Below are 23938 nucleotides of genomic sequence, written 5' to 3'. Positions count from 1 at the left end.
AGTTAGACCCGAAGCTGACCTAATACTGACGAGGTTTATAAAATCAGAAACAAATGAATTACAATATAAACAAGAATCTAATCAATTAAAAAGTAAGTATAATACATACAAATCTTTATTTACAAATGGGTCCAAGGATGATGGCGCAGTGGCTTGTACCACTGTCATTGGATCCAGAAGAATATCTATCAGATTACCAGATTATAGTTCTATTTCCACAGCGGAAGCAAACGCTATATTAACGGCTCTTGAATATATTGAAATACATCCAAGACATAAACAGTATATTATCTTTTCAGATTCTCTTTCTTGTCTCCAGGCAATTACAATCCTGTCATGTAAACATCCACTTTTAATAGATATAATTGAATTATGTAATAGTGGGGCACCTACGTTTTGTGTAAATAAATTACATGCAATAAAACCTTATACTGGTTATACCCACTTGGGTTGTCAGTCCAGATTTGAGGAGGTCGTATATGTTATACGAGATATACTCATGAATACCTTTTGAAAGGCGAGGATCCTCCGTTCTGTATCCCTTGTGATGAAAGAATCACAGTCAAGCATATCTTGCTAGACTCCATCACAAGGTGTCAGTATTTTAATTCACAAACTATGAAGGATCTTTTTAGCAATATTAGCCCTCATTTAATTATTGCATTTTTAAAGGAATTAGATTTGTAAACTGACATGTAAATAGATGGATATTTTAAAATTGGAAGATTGAATAGTAACTCAAATCGTAGAGTTGTAAGTGGCTGTACCCTCAAAGGGGGTTGAAGTACCGTAAAATAATTGTCCTCCTGAGAGGGTACTTAAGTCCACAAACATTTGAAGTAAATTTCAGTTTTCCAGCTTTTTAATCGTGTTCTTTTACTATATGGCTAGATTTGTCTAAATTGCTAACAGCTGAAGGGATGATGTAAATCCAACTAGGGTCCAAGCAGGAAGCAAATGTACTGTAAGTCCCCATGGTCCTTAGTATGGTGATCTACCTTCAGTTGTTGGCAACCTATAGCTCATTTTTATATTGTACTGTCCTCTATAGATACATTGTTTCCGGTTTATTCACTAGTTTTACATTCTACTCTGTGATATTCCAGTCAGTTTTACTGTCCTTCGTTGACAGGGTTTTACAATGTATGTGCTATTAATTCATTTGTATTTTTATAATTAATCGTTCTCGTCACGATATAGCTGCAATACTGCCGATGTGACGTTAAATATTAACTCACTCAGACACTCACTTAAACCAAAAGGCAGAACAAGAGAAGATTTCTTATTGTATAAATCATCATAGTGAGGATTGACGACACAGTTATATGCAGGGTGTGACTTGTTAGAATATAGTTTTGTTATATACTGCATGGGTAATTTTATATGGACCTGATCAAGAGATGGAGTATCAGGTACAAGTAAGAAGTGAACTTCAAAAGGACCCAAGCCAAAGTCTTACACGTGGATAGTTATAGGTTGTTTTTGCAGACCTGATCTGACCTGTATACTAATTTCTTGGCCTCTGCAAAACTAATGCTTTGTGTGAATTTTATTTTATTGACTTTTTTATCTGCTGTTTCCATACTCTTTGAGATTTAAATGGACAGACAATGTGCACGTATTTACACCATGAAAGCTCTTTAGTTATTTGAAGGACTGAAGGTGATTGGGAATATACTTTCCACACTGTTATTATAGTGCCGTGATTTTGAAACAGTAGGTGACTGGAAGGAAAACATAGGCATTATTTTGAATATGTGCTTTGTTCACCCTGATCTCTCATGTCAGAATCGACATCAAGTTCAGGCATGTCTACCAGCAATTGATCACGATCTCGAATGATTCCCTTACTCGTATTTATCGTTTTGTCGGCCATGACGGTAACGGATTGTCAACAAAAGTGTCCGTGTTTAACCGGTTGGTTGACTGTTGCCTTTTGGCGCATTCAGTCAACAGCGCACCAGAACGTAATCCTCCGATGTTCTTTTCACCGCTGTCAGTGCCTTGGATACACTTAGACAGAGTAAAAGGGTTTAAATGTTTTGGTCTCAATGACAAGAAAATGTGTCCAGTAATCAATGTGTTTGGACGGTCTGAAGTCGTCAACAGGATCATCTTCAAGAGGTTGTTTGCTCTTTTTAGTTGGGGAATTGTAAGCCATGGTTATTTAGATTTCATCATCCGAGCTCCCCACCACGGAGTATCACAAGGACAATGGTAAAAAAACAAAAAAAAATACCAAGTGGATCTCCAGCATGCAACACCAAGGATTCCTCCGATGATATGCTTCAGCAGAAAATTTAAAAGTGTCAAGTCTGTGGGTTTTTTAAGAGTATATAGATCTCTATGCCATTTCAGGTTTCCTTTGTTGGCAAGCTGAAATGGCTTAGTTAGCATTAAATAGTTTGTTTATATTATAGGTCAATTGGTGATAAGCATGCATCGCTAAAATGACTTAATAATGGATATAGAACGTCATTTATTTCAACTAGGATCTCTCTTCAGGTCAAGGCTGCCACTTGTACATTGGGCCCATGCCGAGGGATGAGATGCCTAGAGACGAATTTTGGGAAGGCTATCTGTGTGAAAGGTACTTACCATGATTTATTGCTAAAAAGCAAAATTGGGCCATTTTAATATTGCTTATTTTCCAGAATAGTTTTGCAATTACCCTCTCAGTTGAGTTTATTTTTTAGCATATTTGTATATTTATTCAGAAATTGCAGGCACCATTTTGCTGGATGTTGGGTATGGCTGACAGCTCTTGACCACCGTGTGGATCTAGGAGCATATAGGCCACAGTACAATCGACCCCGAATTGGGCAACCTGTGTGCTGTGGGTTGCGTCCCTATGCCAGTGTAGGAAGGGATTCTGGTGGCTGCGGGCATTGGTTCCAGGTATACAATGTCGGGCCCGACTTCACCTCAGTTGGATGTAAACGAATCACTGTGTTACAACTACGTGATGCTCAACATTGCTCTGCATTCCACTCAGTACTACTAACAAAACAACACATATGGTATGCTATGTGCACCTCATATTTTCCACTAAACTTCATCAACATTATCATAATCGCCATCGTCGTCATCGCCCTCAACATCAAGACCACGTCACGAAAACTTAGTCACTATATCATATTCATCATTGCAAGTTATGACTCTGTTGTTCGTCTAATGCAGAATCAGAATTAATTCAGCTCAGGCCATATACACATGCTCACACGCATCATCATGGCTCATCAGCACATAAAATATACAGACGTGTCGTGAAGGCTCGCCACTACGCACAGCATACAGTCGTATCACCATAAGCTCGACAGCATATATAATTTACAGATTTATATACCACTACCTGCCCATATTATAATGGCTCATCAGTGTATACTCTAAGCCAGTAAATGACATTATGGCGCTACAATAAACTGATGAAACACAAGTGATCACCACATCGTGGCGGGCGCTGGGTAAGGCTAAGTGCTCAATCCCCTGTTGTGAACCCGTGGGCACATTTGGTCCACCAACCTGTTAGTCGAAGGTGACGGCCCTGTGTCTGTGGATCAAGGGATCCTGGTGGTTGAGGGAATGGGAGCAACACACCGCTTGGACCCTTACTTCACCTAGACGGGCCGTTGAATGGTCCCGGTTCAACCAATCGGCTGGTCCTAAACCCCTTAGATGTTTGAAATGCCAAAGGTTTGGGCACGGTGTTTAAATTTTTGCACATTGTCTGTTGTGTGTGATCACTGCAGTGAAAAGACACACTCAGCATGGATTGACAATATTGATTGTGACAGTAATGTAAAACAATACATTTACTGCAAAGGGGAACATCCATCATTCTCACAAGATTACCCTGTTTGGAAAATGGATGAAAAATCAAATGGATGTCAATAGAATAGAATTTACACAAAACATTTGTTTTAAGGACAGAAAGAAACCGGTACAAAGCTAAGAACAAACACAAAGGTATGCTTCCATTGCCAGTACGTCAGCAGCCACTTCTACAGTTACTAAATTATGTGCAGTTTGTCAGACAAACGTAACATGGATGACAACAGATACTCCTCAACCTATTTCACCTGCCATGTCTACTGAAACAGCAGAACCACTTCCTAGTACATCCCAAATCTAGACACATCCTCTGATCATGAACCATCCCCTCAGTCAACAGTGAACTCTCAACAAATCGCTACAACCAAAGTTAAAAGCCAGATTCCTCTCGAGACAGCTCAATAACATAATATTTCGTTGTTCAATAAATATGTATCGCTTGAAAATATGAACGTGTCATACAGCGTCTGGTCTAGGACACACAGTTTCTCACCCACTAAAAATGTGCGGGGTAGATCCCCAGTAAATCCCCCTTAAAGATAGGTTATCAGAATAATATTGCTCAGTGGAATTGCAGTGGACTAAGGTATAATTACAACGAATTACAGTTAGTAGTCCAGGATCATACGCCATCAGCATTATGTCGGGAGGAGACTTATTTAAAACAGAAAAATCCTTCGACCTATACGGTTTCACTGTTTATCATTATTTCTCACCTTCGTGTGGCAGGGCCACTGCAGGATCTTCAGTCTTAGTCAAAAAGAGTATTATACGTAACCAAATTACACTTACTTCTAATCTTTAAGCAGTTGCCTTTACACTCTCTTTACATGGTACACTCACATTGTGTTCATTGTATATCTCACCGTCTTCAACTCTATAGAAGACTGAACTACGCAATCTACATGGCCAACTCCCAGAACCGCGTATTATTATGGGAGATTTGAATGGCCAAAACCTAGTCTGCGGTGGGACAACTATTAATGCTAGAGGTAAATTACTGGAAGGTTCTGTTCAGTTAATGATTTAGACATATATACTTAGGGTTACAAGACATATTTACATCCTGGCACGGGAATGTATTTACCTCTACCTTTATGACACTCACACCTATTGAGTGATTTCAAATTGTCAGTGCATGATGACCGATGTGGATGTGACCATTTTCCAAGTGATCGGGTCAATTTAACGTCACATCGGCAATATTGCAGCCATATCGTGACGAGAACGATTAACTATAAAAATACAAATGAAGTAATAACACACACACACACACATTTTAGAAACCTGTCAACGAAGGACAGTAAAACTAACTAGAATTTCAAAGAGTAGAATAAAAATAAAGATTAAATCTAAAACAATGTATCTATAGAAGACAGTACAATATAAAAATGAGTTATAGGTTACCAACAACTGAAGGTAGATCACCATACTGAGGACCATGGGGACTGACAGTACATTTGCTTCCTGCATGGACCCTAGATGGATTTACATCATCCCATCAGCTGTAAGCACTTAAGACAAATCTAGCCATAAAGTAAAAAACACCTTTATTCTACGATTAAAAAGTTGGAAAACGTAAATTTACTTAAAATGTTTTTGGACTCAGGAGGACAATTATTTTACGGTACTTAAACCACCTTTGAGGGTACAGCCACCAACGATTTGAGTTATTAATTTAATCTTCCATTTTTAAAATATTTATCTATTTAGAGTTCAATCAACAAATCTAATTCCTTTAAAAATGCAATAATCAAATGAGGTCTAATATTGCTAAAAAGATCATTCATAACTTGTGAATTACAATACTGATCCATTGTGATGGAATACTCAGGAATACTCAACACAGTCAAGCAAGATATGCTAGACTGTGATTCTTTCATCACAAGAGATACAAAACGGAGGATCTTTTAATAGATAATCGTGAGTATGCCTCGTATGGCCAATGCGACATCGTCGCATAATGATCTCATCAAATCTGGACTGACAACCCAAGTAAGTATAAACGATATACGGTTTTATCTCATGTAATTTATTTATACCTACCTGGGTATCCCACTTCTTCTGCATCAGATCACGGACATAAGATCTGATTGTAGCTTTATAATCTGAGCATGGACTAAGAAGTGGTGTCACAGATTTGTTGAGTGCTGCCTTAGCAGCAAGATCAGCCATTGTGCTACCAGAAATGCCCAAGTGACTAGGTAGTCAACAAAAGACGATATCGTACTAGTCAGTAGCAAGATTATTATTCAATTCAATAATTTCAATTAAAAGTTGATGTTTACAAGAAATATTTTAATAGCCTGAAGGCAAGAAAGAGAGTCGAAATAGATTATGTACTGTTTATATTTAGGTTGTCTTTGTATGCATTTAAGAGCAGAGAGTATGGCGTTAGCTTCTGCTGTAAAAATAGAACTATAGTCTGGTACTCTAACAGGCCACCACACTTAGACCCATCTGGAAATAAGGATTTATAATTGTTATATTTATGTTTTAATTGATTATATTCTTGTTCATATTGTAATTCATTAGTTTCTGATTTTTTAAATGTAGTTAATGTTAGGTCCACTTGGGGCCTTACCAATTGCCATGGAGGAAGAAGACGGGAAGGAGTTATATTTTCCAGCTACATACTAGAAGCAGCAAGAAATGGGTTAATTCTGAGTCCAAGAGGCAGAACAATGGGAGACTTTTTGTGATACAAATCCTCATGAAGAGGATTAAAGACACAATTAAATGCAGGATTGGAATCATTAGAAGCTAATTTTGTGACGTATTGTAAAGATAGTTTTATACGGCGTTGGTTGAGAGAAGGTGTGTCAGCTTCGACGTATAGACTGTCGATAGGAGAAGTTCTAAAAGATCCAAGACAAAGTCTTAGGCCTTGATGATGAACAGTATCTAACAGCTTAAAGTTGCTGCTGCAGGTTCCACCATAGACGATGGAGCCATAATGAATTTGTGAACGGATCAGTGATCTATACATGTGGAGGAGGGTAGCTTGATCACCTCCCCATTTAGAATTTGAGACAACCTTTAACAAATCGAGTGCCTTCAGGCATTTAGCTTTAAGGGATTTAATGTGCGGTAAAAAGGTCAAATGTGAATGGAAATTAATTTCCAGGTCCTTGGCCTCCTTGGCAAGTTTGATTGGGGTGCCACTTAGAAATAGTTCTGGTTTTTTATGGGGTTTATATTTACGACAGAAGTGTATAAAACTGGTTTTTGATTTAGAAAATTTGAAGCCGTTTTCAAGACAGAATTTATTAATCTTGTTTAAGCACAATTGCAATTACCTTTCGATGGTGTGCATATTTTTACCACGACAAGAAATATTAAAATCATCCACAAATAACGATCCATCAATTGAATCGTTTAAAACTTTCGATAAACTCTCTATCTTTATACTAAAGAGTGTGACTGACAAAATACTGCCTTGTGGAACACCCTGATCCTGATTGTAATGATCAGACAGGGTAGAACCCACGCGGACTTGAAATTGTCTGTTATTTAAGAATTTGGCAATGAATTCAGGCAAACGACCTTGCAAACCGAAATCAAGTAAATCTCTCAGAATGCTATATTTCCAGGTTGTGTTGTATACCTTCTCAAGATGAAAAAGATTCACACACCAGGTTGCATATTAAGCAGCGCGTTTTTCACAAATGATTCTAAACGCATTCAGTGATCTACAGTACTCCTGTTTTACGGAAACTACATTGTATATCTGTGATAAGGTTATTTGTTTCCAAGTACTAAACAAGTCGATTATTTATCATGCGTTCCAAGGTCTTGCAAATACAGCTAGTTAATAAAATCGGACGATAATTGGATGGATCCGTATGATCACGCCCAGGTTTAGGTATTGGTACTACTATAGCATCACGCCATGAAGAAGGAAATTTCCCGGAATTCCAAATATCATCAAAAAATGAGAAGAGCGTATCTAATCAGGATTCTGGTAAGTGCTTCAGGAGTTGATAATATTTGTTATCAGCTCCTGTAGCAGTGTCATGAGCTTGATCAAGAGCAGTGTGGAGTTCATGAATAGAAAATAGAAAACGTTTCGTTATAATTTTCCCCGTTATCAGCATTGAAATTAATAGTTTTCTTTTCTTGTTTTTGTTTTTGATATTGCTGAAATTTATGTATATAATTAGAAGAGGAAGAATGTTTAGCGAGAGTTTCGCCCAGTTTATTCGCAATATCTCATTTATCAGTAAGTAATTAATCTCCATGTTTAAGATGATGGATAGTAGATTTAGTACCTTTACCTTTAATTTTCTGGACCATGTTCCATACCTTGGACATAGGTGTCCGAGAATTTATTTTGGATACATGGGTGTCCGAGAATTTATATACATAATTTTGCCAAGATTGTCGTTGTTCTGTTTAAAAGTACTCCACGCTTTAGCAATTAAAATTTTAAATTTATTGAAATTATGCACAATAGGATGGCGACGGAAATAAGGTTCTGCTTTTTTCCTTGCCTTCCTAGCTTGATTGCATTCATCACTGAACCATGGTTTTCGAATAAATGGAACTGCAGAGGACTTTGGTATACACGCATCAGCTATGGAGTTTAATTCATCAGATAAGCATTTAATATGGAATTTCGCTCGTCAGACAAAAACATGTAATAGCATCAGGAACGTCAATAAAACGTTCGGGCAACTTTTCCAGCACACAGTGTTTCTTATAAAGTCCAGTAAGCCTTTTTAAAATTCCACCTTGATGATGGAGGAAAATCAGATGGAGTTACAGCGTTTAATATAGTAGGAAAATGGTCACTTCCACAGAGGTCATCGTGCACTGACCATTCAAATTCATTAAGTAGTTCTGAATTTGTGAGGGACAAGTCGAGAGCAAAATAAGTCCCTGTGTCAGGGTGTAAAGATGTGTTGGAACCTTCATTATAAATACATAAATCATTGTCAGAACAAACGTCCTCCAACAATTTATCTTTAGCGTTTGTAGTTACACTACGACAGAGTGGGTTGTGCCCATTCAAATCTCCCATTATAATACAGGGCTTCGAGAGTTGGCCATATAGAGCTTGAAGATCAGTTTAGAGAAACGTCGAAGACGGCGAGATATAATGAGAGCATATCGTAAACACTACATATAAAGTAAATCTCACTCCAAGAGCCTGCATATTAGTAAGAAGTGAAACAGGGCTTTGAAGAAAGTTGTGTCTGACTAGAAAGGATGATTAGCCAGTGGCCCTATCCCCAGTGGGTGCAAGACAATGACATGCATTAAACTGATGAAGTGTCAAATGCATCTGTTTGCTTTAAATATGTCTCTTGGAGACATATCTCTGAAGGTGTAAAATTTTGGACTAATAGCTCTAATTCGTGTAAATTAGTCCTCAGTCCTCTGTAGTTCCACTGTACAATATAATTGGAATAAACTATCTTTTGGGGGAATTTATTGGGGATCTACCCCGCACTTTTTTGACAAGCTATGTGCCCTAGAATGGACGTTTTCAGAAACGTCCATGACTTCAAGAGACCCGTGTTTATTGAACAATTGAATTTTGGTCTGTGACCTTTTAGGAGATCTGCCACTTGATTGTTTTGAAGCATCAGGCTTTGGCTTCGGTTTACTTTTCACCGTTTGGTGACTATCAGCGGTCGATTGAGACTTTGAGTGTGACTGAGGTGATGATTTGGGATCAGAAGAAGACTTTGAGGTACTAGGAAGTGATTCCTGAGTCTGTGATGATATAGGAGGACACAAAAAGGTGTGGAGAATCGCAATTTAATCAAGTCAAGGTAGTTTGGCACCCTGCGGTTGAAGTTGTTTTAGAGTTATGATGTTTTTGCTACTGTAGCATAACTTTTTGAAAGTTCAAATCACTTTACCAGTCTTTTTGCCTCGGAAAAAGAGATATTTTTTGTAAATTTTATTTTATTGATCTCCATTTGCTCTTTCCAAATGGACACTGTTTAGAAAACTTGAGCAATTAGTGCATTTTTTAGAATCACTGTCGCAATCTTCTGTTGTGTGTGTCTTCTCACCACAGTGAGTACACACTACAGACAATGTGCAAATATTTACACCGTGTCCATATTTCTGGCATTTAAAACACCTCAGAGGGTTTGGGATGTAGATATCAACTGGAATGTTACAGTAGCCTGCCTTCACTGATTTGGGAGCATTAGGACATGGAGAAGTAAACAGATACGTGTTCGTTTTGATGGTTTCACTGTTTCTCCGAGTTGAAAAGTGCTTGAAGTAGAGTACACCTTGATCCTTCATTTCAGATCCTACATCAAGTTCCGACATATCATCAAGCAATCGGTTCCGATCTCGAACGATACCTTTGCTTGACGTCAAGGTTTTGTCTGCAGAGACCATGACCGAAATGCCAACGAAAGATTTGATGTTTAGCAAATTAGCTGCTTGTTGCTTTTCCCCGCACTCTACTAGCAGAGCACCTGGACATTAAGCGTCTTATGTTCTCCACATCCCCTGCAATACTTTGAATACCCTTTGATACAGAAAAGGGGTTCATTTTTAACAGTGTCTTGTCAGGAGTCTCAGTCACAATGAAACGCGGCCAATATTCAATCGATGCAGACGGTCTATGGTGAGTATAAACAGGGTCCATATCAAGTGGACGTTTTGTTTTTTTTTGTTGGGTTTTCATAAGCCATGGTTAGTGTAAAGTGTTCATCATCCGAGCTCCCACCCACCACGGAGTATCACAAGGACAATGCTAAAGTAAGCGGGCCTCCAGCTTGCAGCACCAAGGATACCCGGATGATTTACTCCAGCAGAAGAATTATAACTATTTAATCTACCAGATTGGCCCATGAGCCACCACCTTCTGGGCATAAGACTCTAGGGAAAAGTTCAGAACTTCAGAAATGCAATTTAAAATCAGGAAAGCTCAATGAACAAATAGGTCAAGACCGAAAGTAGAAATCCAAATAAAATTTTTGCAATGACATATATATATAAAAATGAACCCCTTTTCTGTATCAAACGTCTCAGAAATGGATCTCTGCTTGTCGAATGTTCACTACATCAACAGCCAATTAATCTCCACAAAGCAGATCATTTGTAAACTACTGAAATCGCAGTCTCTGTTCACAAATATCTAACTTCGTGTAAAGGTGTCATCCGTCATCGCGCGTTTGTACTTCCCAACGTACCATCATCAATTAAGGCTAGTTATTTCAACATCGGAGTGGATGTATATACACCAAATCCGCTATGATGTTATAATTGTCAAAAGTCTGGGCATGGGGCCAGGTCATGTACTAAGTCCCCAACTTGCAGTAAAGATCACGAAGGCACTACCTTTACAGATGCCATTAGGTCTGCTAACTGCCACGGCGAGTACTTCTCCTCATCAAAACCCTGTCCTGTCTATCAGAAACAATCACAAATACTCAAACTCAAGTATACCGATAATATCTTTTTACACAGGAAGCGAACGCCCTAAACATAAACAATGTATAATCTATTCTAGACATCAATGAATTACATGCTATAAGACCCTATATTGGCTACACCTACTTGGGTTGTCAGACAAGATTTGAAGAGATCATCACGATGTCGCATTTGCCACTCAAGATATACACATAAATATTTGCTTAAAGTTGAGTATTCTCCGTTTTGTATCCCTTGTGATGGAAGAATCACAGTCAAGTATATCCTTCCTGCCTGACTGTGTTGAATATTCCATCACAAGGGGTCAATATTCACGATCGATGAAGGATCTTTTTTAGCAATATTAGCCTTCATTTAATTATTGCATTTTTAAAGGAATTAGACTTGTTAACTGAACTGTAAATATATAAATATTTTAAAAATATAATATCAAATTAGTAACTCAATTCGTCAGTGGCTGTTCCCTCAAATGAGGTTGAAGTACCGTAAAATACTTGTCCTCCTGAGAGGGTACATAAGTCCCAAAACATTTGATGTAAATCTAAGTTTTACATTAGCTGAGGGGATGATGTAAAGCCAGCTAGGGTCCATGCAGGAAGTAAATGTTCTGTAAGTCCCAATGGTTCTTAGTATGGTGATCTACCTTTCGTTCTGGCAACGTATAGTTCGTTTTTATATTGTATTGTCCTTTATACATCCACTGGTTTAGGTCTAATCACTAGTTTTACATTCTACTCAATGATATTCTAGTTATTTTTCTGTCCATCGTTGACAGTTTTTACAATTTAAGTGGTATTAATTCATTTGTATTTTTATAATGAATCGTTCTCGTCACGATATGGCTGCAATATTCCCGATATGACGTTGAATATTAACTTACTCACTCACTATTGAGAAATAACTATTGAATCCCTGTACACCTCTGTTTCAGCTCAGCAAACTCTATAGATGTACAGCACTTTGGGGTGCGTGGAGCGTAATGAGTTAAATTAACATGGGCCTAAAACTGAAAAATGTGTCATGTTTTCATCGTTTCTTTCAGATGAACATCATCAAACACATAATCGGGCCTCTGTTAACACTTCTCTTATTGATGCCTGCAGAATAGGAGACTTGCATCAAGTTAAATACTTATTGTCTCATGATCCTGCCAACGTCAACTCGAGAGGACAAGCTGGTAGGACACCAGCAATGATAGCGGCAGTAGCAGGAAACAGGGCATTGCTGGAATTACTTGTGGAGAAAGGGGCAAATTTGACCCTATTAGACGATGAGGATAATAATATCTTACACGTCGCCTGTATGGAGGGAAATCTGGGGATAGTGAAGTACATCCACTCACTGAACATCATAGACATTGAAAGTAGGGGAGGAGACGGGACAACGGCTTTGATGTCAGCAGCACTGTTTGGGAAGAAGGACGTGTTTTGTTTCCTTATAAAAATAGGAGCTGATATATCAAAAGAGGACGATCATGGTGAAAATATCCTCCATGCATCCTGTCGAGGAGGAAATGTAGGTATTGTCAAATATGTCCTAAAGCATAATGTTCTGTATATAAACAGTACAGATGACAAGGGCATTGCACCATTGTTGTTGGCAGCTGGTTATGGGCACAAAGTTGTGTTTCACTTTCTGATAGAGAGAGGAGCTGACACCTTCACAATGGATAGTACAAACAGAAATATTCTTCATTGGGCCTGTCAAGGAGGAAGTGTGAAGATTGTGAAATATATCATCACACAAAACATTGTTGACATTAATGGCAGCGATGGAAATAACATGACACCATTGTTGTTAGCCGCATATCATGGGAATATAGATGTGCTTGGGTTATTGATAGAAAAAGGCGCTAATACTTTAGCAGTGAATCAGAGAAGTAGAGACAGTCTCCATCTTTCCTGCATTGGAGGACATGTGGACACAGTGAAGTATGTTCTGAGCCAAACCAGTGTGGACATAAATAGTAAAGATTGTGAAAACATGACTCCAGTGCTACTTGCAGCATATTATGGGAAAAGAGAAGTATTTGATATTCTTGTCAAAATGGGAGCTGATCTGTCAGTAATTGACGAGGATGGTGACAACATCCTTCATTGGGCTTGTCATGGAGGAAATGTTAAGATAGTGACTTATATCCTGATACAAAACATTGTGGATATAAATAGTAAAGGGGATGAAAACATGACACCAGTTATGCTTGCAGCATATCATGGGAAAAACGAAGCATTTGATATCCTTGTAAAAAAAGGAGCTGATCTGTCAATAATTGACGAGGATGGTGACAACATCCTTCATTCGGCTTGTCATGGAGGAAATGTTAAGATAGTGACTTATATCCTGATGCAAAACATTGTGGATATAAACTGCAAAGGGGATGAAGAAATGACAGCAGTACTGATTGCGGCATATCATGCAAAAAAAGAAGCATTTGATAATCTCGTGAAAAGAGGAGCTGATCTGTCAGTAATTGACGAGGATGGAGACAATATCCTCCATTTGGCTTGTCGAGGAGGAAATGTTAAGATAGTCAATTATATCCTGATGCAAAGCATTGTGAATATAAATGCCAAAAACAATAATGGAGAGACACCAGTGATGATTACCGCAAATAGTGGTGATAGAGAAGCATTTGACATTCTGGCGAGGAAAGGAGCTGATCTGTCTGTAATTGACAATAAGGGTGACAACATCCTTCATTGGGCTTGTCGAGGAGGAAATGTTAAGATAGTGACTTATATCCTGCTGGAAAACTGTGTGGATATAAATTGTAAAGGGAATGAAGGAAAGACACCAGTACTGATTGCAGCATATCATGGGAAAAACGAAGCATTTGATATTCTCGTGAAAAGAGGAGCTGATCTGTCAGTAATTGACATTAATGGTGACAACATCCTTCATTCGGCTTGTCGAGGAGGAAATGTTAAGATAGTGACTTATATCCTGATGCAAAACATTGTGGATATAAATTGTAAAGGGGATGAAGAAATGACACCAGTACTGATTGCGACATATCATGCAAAACACGAAGCATTTGATATTCTTGTGAACAAAGAAGCTGATCTGTCAGTAATTGACGAGAATGGTGACAACATCCTTCATTTGGCTTGTCGAGGAGGACATGTTAAGATAGCCAATTATATCCTGATGCAAAGCATTGTTGATATAAATGCAAAAAACAGTAAAGGAGAGACACCAGTGCTGCTTGCAGCACGTTGTGCGAAAAGAGAAGTATTTGATAATCTGGTGAGGAAAGGAGCTGATCTGTCAGTAATTGACGAGGATGATGACAACATCCTGCATTATGCTTGTCGAGGAGGAAATGTTAATATAGTGAATTATATCCTGATGCGAAACAGTGTGGATATAAATAGAAAAGGCCGTGGTGGATTGACACCAGTGATGCTTGCAGCATGGCGTGCCAAAAGAGAAGTATTTGATAGTCTGGTGAAAAAAGGTGCTGACTTGTCAGGATTTGAAAATTATGGTAAGAACATCCTTCACTTGGCCTGTGAGGGAAAAGATGTGGAGATAGTCAAGCGTATCCTCAGGTTACACATTGTGGATATAAACAGTAGATTTAATGAGATGACACCACTACTGTTAGCGGTAAAATATGAGCCACGCAATGTGTTTCAGTTGCTACTGGAAAGCGGAGCAGATCCTTCTTTAGTAAATAGAGATGGTGACAACGTCCTTCATTTGGCCTGTATGAGAGGGGATGAGGAAATAGTGAAGCGTGTCCTGAAGCTACACACTCTGAACATAAACTGTAGAGGATCAAAGGGGAGGACACCACTGCTGTTAGCAGCAGAATACAGTTCATACAATATGTTTGAATTGCTACTGGAGAGTGGAGCTGATCCTTCAGCAGTAAATAGTAATGGTGACAATATCCTTCATATGGCCTGTGAGGGAGAAAGTGAGGAGATAGTGAAGCATGTCCTCAAGCTGCACACTCTGGACATAAACTGTAGAGGATATAAAGGGAAAACACCACTGCTGGTAGCAGCAGAATACAGTACATATGGCGTGTTTAAATTGCTACTAGAGAGTGGAGCGGATCTTTCAGTAGTAGATAATGATGGTAACAGCATCCTTCATTTCGCCTGTATGGGAGAAGATGAGGAGATAGTGAAGCATATCCTCAAGCTACACGTTGTTGATATAAACTGTAGAGGATCGAAAGGGATGACACCCCTGCTTTTAGCAGCAAGGCAAAGTACATTCGGTGTGTTTGAATTGCTACTGGAGAGTGGGGCAGATCCTTCAGTAGTAAATAGTGATGGTGACAATGTCCTTCATTTGGCGTGTGTACACGGAGATGAAGACATTGTGAAATATGTACTGTCACGGAGAATGGTAGATTTAACCACAAGGAATAATCAATGCAACCGAGATAGCGAGGGAACATGAGTTATTATCAATAGCAAAGTTACTGTTACAAGACCATATCGTGCATAAAACGACTATATAGTAATGCATACATTAACCTATAGCAAGACCTGTTAACAAGGATATACAGAACATTACAGATGTAGATTTAAATTGATCCAGTAACAAATGATAGTTATTATAATAGGAGTCACCCAATGACGCAGAACGACATGTTTGTGACATTTCCTGCCGTGATGCACAAACGAATCTTTCGGATAACAGGCAACCACAACACATTCTTTGAAAAGATGATGACATCAAAGAGACTTCGTATCGCATTCGCTCGGGTTCATGTAGGTAGCAAAAGTTATGTAAGTCCCCATGGTCGTTAGTGTGGTGATCTACCTTCAGTTGTTGGCAATCTATAACCCATTTTCATATTGTATTGTCCTCTGTAGATGAACTGTTTTAGATCTAAATGCTAGTGTTACATTACATGTGATATTCTAGTTGGTTTTACTGTCCTTCGTTGACAGGTTTTTATAAAGTGCCATTGATGAATGTGTAGTGTAATTAATCGTTCTCGTTACGATATAGGAGGAATATTGCCGACGTAATGATAAGTTTTAACTCACTCACTCACACAGCAAAAATATCTTGGTTTCCGCAATGGAAACTGGACTTAAACTTAAGTTTCCAATTAGAATCGAGTGAGTTTCTGTTCGTTTACACTGAGTTTTCACAATAACAGAAACTTTCAATTACCCGCTTTCTAAGCGTTTCCGTACGGTATCCGTTACCCACTTTCCAACAGGTTTCCATTGAGTTTCAGACAACTTAGATAATCCATCAGGTTTCCGTTGAGTTTCAGTTAGCAGACTTCCATTAGGTTTCTGCAAAGTTTCAGTTACCAAGTCTCCATCATGTTTCTGCAGAGTTTCAGTTACAAACTGACTGACATAGTTTCTGCAGAGTTTCTGTTGCCAGAAAACTTTCCACAGCATTTCATTTACTCGGGTTCACAGGAGTCAATTGTGTGTCATTGTATGTAGCATGTTTGTTACTCCTGGTTGGCAAAGACAATAAACAGAGTTTGTGTACAATCATAGCGTATACATAAAGAAAAACAAAAGGTACAATGAGATTCACTGTTATATTTTCAGATAAATAGAGATCAAACGTATGATAAAAAGATACAGCACTAACTAACAGATCAACATGTATAACAAAAATATTTCCAAAAACATGCGATAGCTAACATTCACTTGCACCCCTTGACAGTCATCCTCACACTGACAGAGAAAAACACACTCAAGTCAGTCACTACTATTGTTAACCATATAATAACACACAGCTTGCAATACAATACAATAAGAAAATGTAATAAAGAACTTTGAAAATAAATAAAAGTGTATTTAAAACAAATATAGGTCTTTTGAAAATAAACAAAAAATAAGCCCACTCAGGGGCATCGTTCGGCGGATATCCCTCTGTCATTCTGGTTTGGGTGTCTCATCATGGTCTTCAAGATGGCCTTGAAAATTGTGGATGAGTCCTGTGCAGACTTGTACGTCCTGACTTTACTGGATTCCAGGGTAAATGGGATCGAGAGCAATAAATTGACATCTTCTTCATCACTCACAACTGGTGAAGTCTATTCCAAGGTGAGTATAGTTGAAACCTTTTCCTTTCGTCGATCTGGTCCATCAATGGTTTCTAGGCTTTTCATACGCTGTGCACGTTTCTGAAAATGTATATGACGCAAAAATCAATCAACAGATAAACCTTAATGCCAAGAAGGATTGCAAATTATTTAAAGGAAGTTGTGATCAATTTCTTACTTGAATAATTACCCCCCAAACGAATTATGCAGTTCATACCTATCCTATTTTCTTATGGACAAGCAATCTGTTGCTCTGAAGTGACATGCAGTCACTGAAGTGTAGTAATATGTTTATATGTTATATATCATTGACTGACTTTTCTACTAATTATGGCTCACATTAATATTGTTCGCTCCATCATCTCCATCTAATTTAGTGTATAGAGACTGTAGGGATTGTGCAAATACGATGATTCTTATGTTACGATTTATGACATAATCATCCGAATCATGCGTTACATGTCTTACAAATGTAAAAAACACAAATCCATAAATGTTTAAATGTATATCTTTGGAACATAGTATCTGTCAACAGACGTTGTGATGAGTGAGTGATTGAGTTAATATTTACGTCACAGCAGCAATATTGCCGCCATATCGTGACGAGAATGATTAATTGTAACAATACAAATGAATTGATAGCACATACATTGTAAAACCCTCTCAACGAGAGAACAGTAAAACTAATGTAATGTAATGTAAAATTAGTGAACTGACCTAAAACAATGTATCTATAGAGGACAGTACAATATAAAAATGAGCTATAGGTTGCCAACAACTGAAGGTAGCTCACCATACTAAGGACCATGGGGACTTATAGTACATTTGCTTCCTGCATGGACCCTAGTTGGACTTACATCATCCCTTCAGCTGTTAGCAATTTAGAGAAATCTACCCCTAAAGTAAAAACACAAATATTCTCTGATTAAAAAGCTGGAAAATTTAAATTTACTTCAAATGTTTTTGGACTTAAGTACCCTCTCAGGAGGACAATAATTTTACGGTAATTCAACCCCCTTTGAGGGTAGAGCCACTAACGATTTGAGTTACTAATTTAATCTTCCAATTTTAAAATATTTATCTATTTACAGTTCAGTTAACACATCCTTCATAGATTGTGAACTAAAATACTGATATGCTTGACTGTGTTCTTTCATCACAAGGGATACAAAACGGAGGATCTTCACCTTTTAAAAGATAATCGTGAGTATACCTAGTATGGCCAATGCGACATCGTCGCATAATGATCTCATCAAATCTGGACTGACAACCCAAGTCAGTATAACCGATATAAGGTTTTATTTCATGTAATTTATTTATACCTACTTGGGTGTCCCACTTCTTCTGCATCACATCACGGATATAAGATCTTATTGTAGCTATAATCTGAGTATGGAATAAGATTTGTTGAGTGCTGCTGTAGCAGCAAGATCGGCCATTGTGTTACCAGAAATGCCTACGTGACTAGGCAACCAACAAAGCACGATGTCGCACTGGCAAGTAGGAAGATTATGGTACAATTCAATAATTTCTATTAAAAGTGGATGTTTACAAGAAATATTTTAATCGCCTGAAGGCAAGAGAGAGAGTCTGAATAGATTATATACTGTTTATGTTTAGGGTGTCTTTGAATATATTTAAGAGCAGTTAATATAGCGTTTGCTTCTGCAGTAAAAATAGACCTGTTATCTGGAAGTCTAGATGATATTGTTCTGGATCCAATGACAATGGCACAAGCTACTGCACCACCGTCCTTGGAATCATCTGTAAATAGGGAGTGAGTGAGTTAAGATTTAACGTCACATCGGCAATGTTGCAGCCATATCGTGACGAGAACATACGTGACATAAAAAATATATATGTGTGCATACTATGTAGAACCTGTCGACGAAGGACAGTAAAACCACTAGACTATCACAGTTAATATTAAAACTAGTGTGGAAACTTATAAAAATATAACAGTATCATTATTTGGACAGTACAATATAAAAACAGGCCATAGATCGCCAACAACAGAGGGTAGATCACCATACTAGTGACCATGGGGACTTACAATACCTCCGCTACCTGCATGGTCCCTAGCTGGATTTACACCATCCCCTCAGCTGCTAGCGATTGTATGCAAGATTAGCCACAAATTAAAATGACACATATTCTACGGCTAAACAGGTGGAAGAATAAATCTGACTTCAACAGTTTTTGGACTTACGTACCCTCTCAGGAGGACAGCCACCAACGATTCAAGTTACCAATCCAAACTTCCAATAATTAAAATACATCTATTTACACAACATGATTTCAAATTTCAACCAAAAAATCAATTTCTTTTAAAAAATCAATAATTAAATGAGACCTAACGCTGGTAAAAAGATCCTTAATTGTTTTAACTGTAAAATACTTATCCCTTGTGATGGAGAATTCAACACAGTCAAGCAGGATATGCTTGACTGTAACTCTCTCATCACAAGGGATACAAAATGGAGGATCCTCACCTTATAAAAGGTATGAATGAGTATATCTAGTATGGCCAATACGACATCGTCTTAAAATAACCTCTTCAAATCTGGACTGACAACCCAAGTAGGTGTAACCAATATACGGTTTTATTTCATGTAATTTATTGATACCTACTTGGGTGTCCCACTTCTTCTGCATCAGATCACGGATATAAGATCTAATGGTGGCTTTGTAATCACTGTAAGAAATAAGAAGTGGTGTCACAGATTTGTTAAGTGCTGCTTTGGCAGCAACATCAGCCATTGTGTTACCAGAAATGCCTACGTGGCTTGGTAACCAACAGAAGACAATGTCGTACTGGCCAGTAGCAAGACTATTATACAATTCAATAATATCAATTAAAAATGGATGTTTAGATGACAAATTTTTAATAGCGTGGAGGCAAGAAAGAGAATCAGAATAGATTATATATTGTTTACGTTTAGGGTGTCTTTGGATATATTTAAGAGCTGTTAATATGGCGTTAGCTTCAGCTGTAAAAATAGAACTATTATTGGGTAATCTAGAAGATACTAGTATTGTTCTGGATCCAATGACAGTGGCACAAGCTACTGTGCCACCGTCCTTGGACCCATCTGTAAATAAGGATTTATAATTGCTATATTTATGTTTCAGGTGATTATATTCTTGTTTATACTGTAATTCATTCGTTTCTGATTTTTTAAGTGATGTTAATGTTAGGTCAACTTGTGGCCTAACCAACTGCCAAGGAGGAGAAGAAAGAAGACGGGAAGGAGCTATATGGTCCAGCTCAATGGTAGAAGCAGCAAGAAATGGCTTAATTCTGACCCCAAGAGGCGGAAGAAGGGAAGACTTTTTGTTATACAAATCTTCATAGGGAGGATTAAAAACACAATTAAATGCGGGGTTAGACTCATTATTGTAAAGATAGTTTGATACGACGTAAGTTGAGAGAAGGCTCATCAGCTTCGACATATATACTGTCGATAGGAGAGGTTCTAAAAGAGCCAAGACAAAGTCTTAGGCCTTGGTGGTGCACAGGATCAAGTAGTTTTAGGTTGCTTGGACAAGCGCCACCATAGACGATGGAGCCGTAATAAAGTTTAGATCGGATCAGTGATCTATATAAGTGGAGAAGGGTAGATTGATCCCCTCCCCATTTTGAATTTGAAACTACCTTTAATAAATCGAGTGCCTTCAGGCATTTGGCTTTAAGGAATTTAATATGCGGCAAAAAGGTCAAATGTGAGTCGAAAATAAGTCCCAAGAACTTGGCCTCCTTGACGACTTTGATTGGAGTACCACTGAGAAATAGTTCTGGTTCTTTATGGGGTTTGTATTTACGACAGAAGTGTATACAATTGGTTTTTGATTTAGAAACTTTAAAGCCGTTTTCAAGACACCATTTATCAATTTTGTTTAAACACAGCTGCAGTTGCCGTTCAATAGTATACATATTCTTACCGCGGCAAGAAATATTAAAATCATCCACAAATAAATATCCATCGATTAAATCGTTTAAAACTTTAGATAAACTGTTGATCTTGACGCCAAAAACATTGACAGACAAAATACTGCCTTGTGGAACACCCTGATCCTGATTATAATGAAATTGCCTGTTATTTAAAAATTTAGCAATGAATTCAGGCAAACGACCTCGCAAACCGAAATCATGTAAATCTCTCAGCATACCATGTTTCCAGGTTGTGTCATATGCCTTCTCAAGATAAAAAAAGATAGACACAGCGTGTTGTTTATTAATCAGCGCGTTTTTCACAAATGATTCTAAAAGCACTAAGTGATCGACAGTACTTCTGTTTTTACGGAAACCACATTGTATATCTGTGATAAGATTATTAGTTTCCAAGTACCAAACAAGTCGATTATTTATCATAGGTTCCATGGTCTTGCAAACACAGCTAGTTAATGAAATCGGACGATAATTGGATGGATCCGTATGATCACGTCCAGGTTTAGGTATTGGTAGTACTATGGCATCACGCCATGAAGAAGGAAATTTCCCGGAAGTCCAAATATCATCAAATATTGATAAGAGCGTCTCTAAACAGGATTCTGGTAAATGCTTCAGGAGTTGATAATGTATGTTATCAGCTCCAGTAGCAGTATCATGAGCTTGATCAAGAGCAGTATGGAGTTCATGAATAGAAAATGTTTCATTATAATCTTCCCCATTATCAGAATTTAGGTATATAATTAGAAGAGGAAGAATGTTTAGCAAGAGTTTCGCCCAGTTTATTAGCAATATCTGATTTATCAGTAAGTAATTGATCTCCATGTTTAAGATGATGGACCGCAGATTTAGTACCTTTACCTTTTTTTTCTGGACCATGTTCCACACTTTTGACATGGGTGTCCGAGAATATATTTTGGATACATAATGTTGCCAAGATTGTTTCTTCTGTTTAAAAGTACGCCGTGCTTTAGCATTTAAAATCTTAAATTTATTTAAATTATGCACCATAGGATGGGGACGGAAATAATGTTCTGCTTTTTTCCTTGCCTTCCTAGCTTGTTTGCAGTCATCGTTGAACCATGGTTTTCTTATGTGTGGAACTGCAGAGGACTTTGGTATACACTCATCAGCTATGGAATTTAGTTCATCAGAAAAGCATTTAATAGCATCGGGAACGTCAATAAAACGTTCAGGCCTAAGCCCCTGAGCACACAGTGCTCCATATAAAGCTCAGTCAGCCCTTCCAAAACTTCGTCCCGATGATGGAGGAACATCGGATGGAGTCACAGCCTTTAATAGAGTAGGAAAATGGTCACCTCCACAGAGGGCACCGTGGACCGACCACTCAAATTCATTTAGCAGCTCCGAACCCGTCAATGACAAGTCAAGAGCAGAACTGGTCCCTGTCCCAGGGTGCAAACATGTGTTGGAACCATCACTACAAATACACAAATCACTGTCAGAACAAAAGTCCTCCAACAACCCACCTTTAGTGTTTGTAGCCACACCACCCCAAAGTGGGCTGTGTCCATCCAAATCTCCCATTACAACACAAGGCCTCGGGAGTTGGTCATACAGAGCTTGAAGATCGGCCCCGGCAAACACCGAAGACGGCGAAATATAAAGAGAGCACAGCGCAAACGCTACATGCAAAGCAACTCCCACAGCAACAGCCCGCACACCAGTATTAAGTGGAACAGGGCCCCGAACAGCGTTTCGTCCGACCAGAATGGATGATCCGCAAGTGGCCCTATCACCTGGAGGTGAAAAACAATGATATGCATTAAAATGACGAAGGTCAAATGTATCTGTTTGTTTTAAATATGTCTCTTGGAGACATATCGCTGAAGGTGTGAAATCTTGGACTAATAGCTGCAATTCATGTACATCAGTCCCCAATCCTCCGCAGCTCCACCGCACAACACTATTGGAACAAACCATCCCTTGGGGGGACCCACCGGGGATCCACCCCGCACCCCTTCGGAGGGCGACAAGCCATGCGCCCCAGAATGGACGCCCCCAGAAACGTCCATGCCTTCAAGAGACCCACACCCACCAAACAATTGAACTTTATGACCCTTTAGGAGGTCTGCCACCCTGTTGCCCCGAAGCACCAGGCCCGGCCCCGGTCCACCCTTCACCGCTTGCCGAGTACCAGCTGCTGATTGAGACCCCGAACGCGACCGAGACGACGACGACCTGCGACCAGAAGACGACCCCGAGATACCAGGAAGTGACTCCTCAGCCTGTGATGACACAGCAGGGCACAAAGGCTGCGGAGAACCACAGTCCACCCAAGTCAAGGTAGTTCGGCAGCCCGTGGTTGATGCTGTTTTAGAGCTAGAACCCAATGATGTCTTCGCCACAGCAGCACAACCTTCTGTAAGATCAGACCAGTCCCTTGGCCTCAGAAAAAGAGACACTGTGTGTAAATTCTACTTTATTGATCGCCACCTGCTCCTTCCAAACCGGACACCGTCTAGAAAACGAAGAATGATCGCCCGAGCAATTGGCGCATCTTTTACAATCACCGTCACAATCCTCTGCTGTGCGCGCCCTCCCACCACAGCGAGCACACACAACAGACAATGCGCAAGCACTCACACCGTGTCCATACTTCCGACACCTAAAACATCTTAACGGGTTGGGGATGCAGGTATCAACCGGAATATTATAGTAGCCTGCCTTCACTGATTTGGGAGCATTAG

The 23938-nt window shown here is 38.8% G+C and overlaps 1 protein-coding gene across 1 annotated transcript in view; it reads left to right on the top strand.

Moving 5' to 3' along the window:
• The window catches only part of LOC137259464 (serine/threonine-protein phosphatase 6 regulatory ankyrin repeat subunit B-like), an 84355-nt gene extending 60817 nt beyond the window's left edge, over positions 1 to 23538 (top strand). The window contains exons 2-3 of the mRNA XM_067797114.1: positions 12281 to 15600; positions 23140 to 23538. Coding sequence (XP_067653215.1) covers positions 12281 to 15600; positions 23140 to 23538 — 3719 coding nt within the window. The remainder of the gene's footprint in view (positions 1 to 12280; positions 15601 to 23139) is intronic.
• Positions 23539 to 23938: the final 400 nt, after the last annotated feature.

This window comes from Haliotis asinina, chromosome 13, assembly GCF_037392515.1.
Source record: "Haliotis asinina isolate JCU_RB_2024 chromosome 13, JCU_Hal_asi_v2, whole genome shotgun sequence".
NCBI classification, from domain to species: Eukaryota; Metazoa; Mollusca; class Gastropoda; order Lepetellida; family Haliotidae; genus Haliotis; species Haliotis asinina.
The sequence above is the reverse complement of the archived record's forward strand: the minus strand, read 5'-3'. Positions and strand labels throughout refer to the sequence as shown.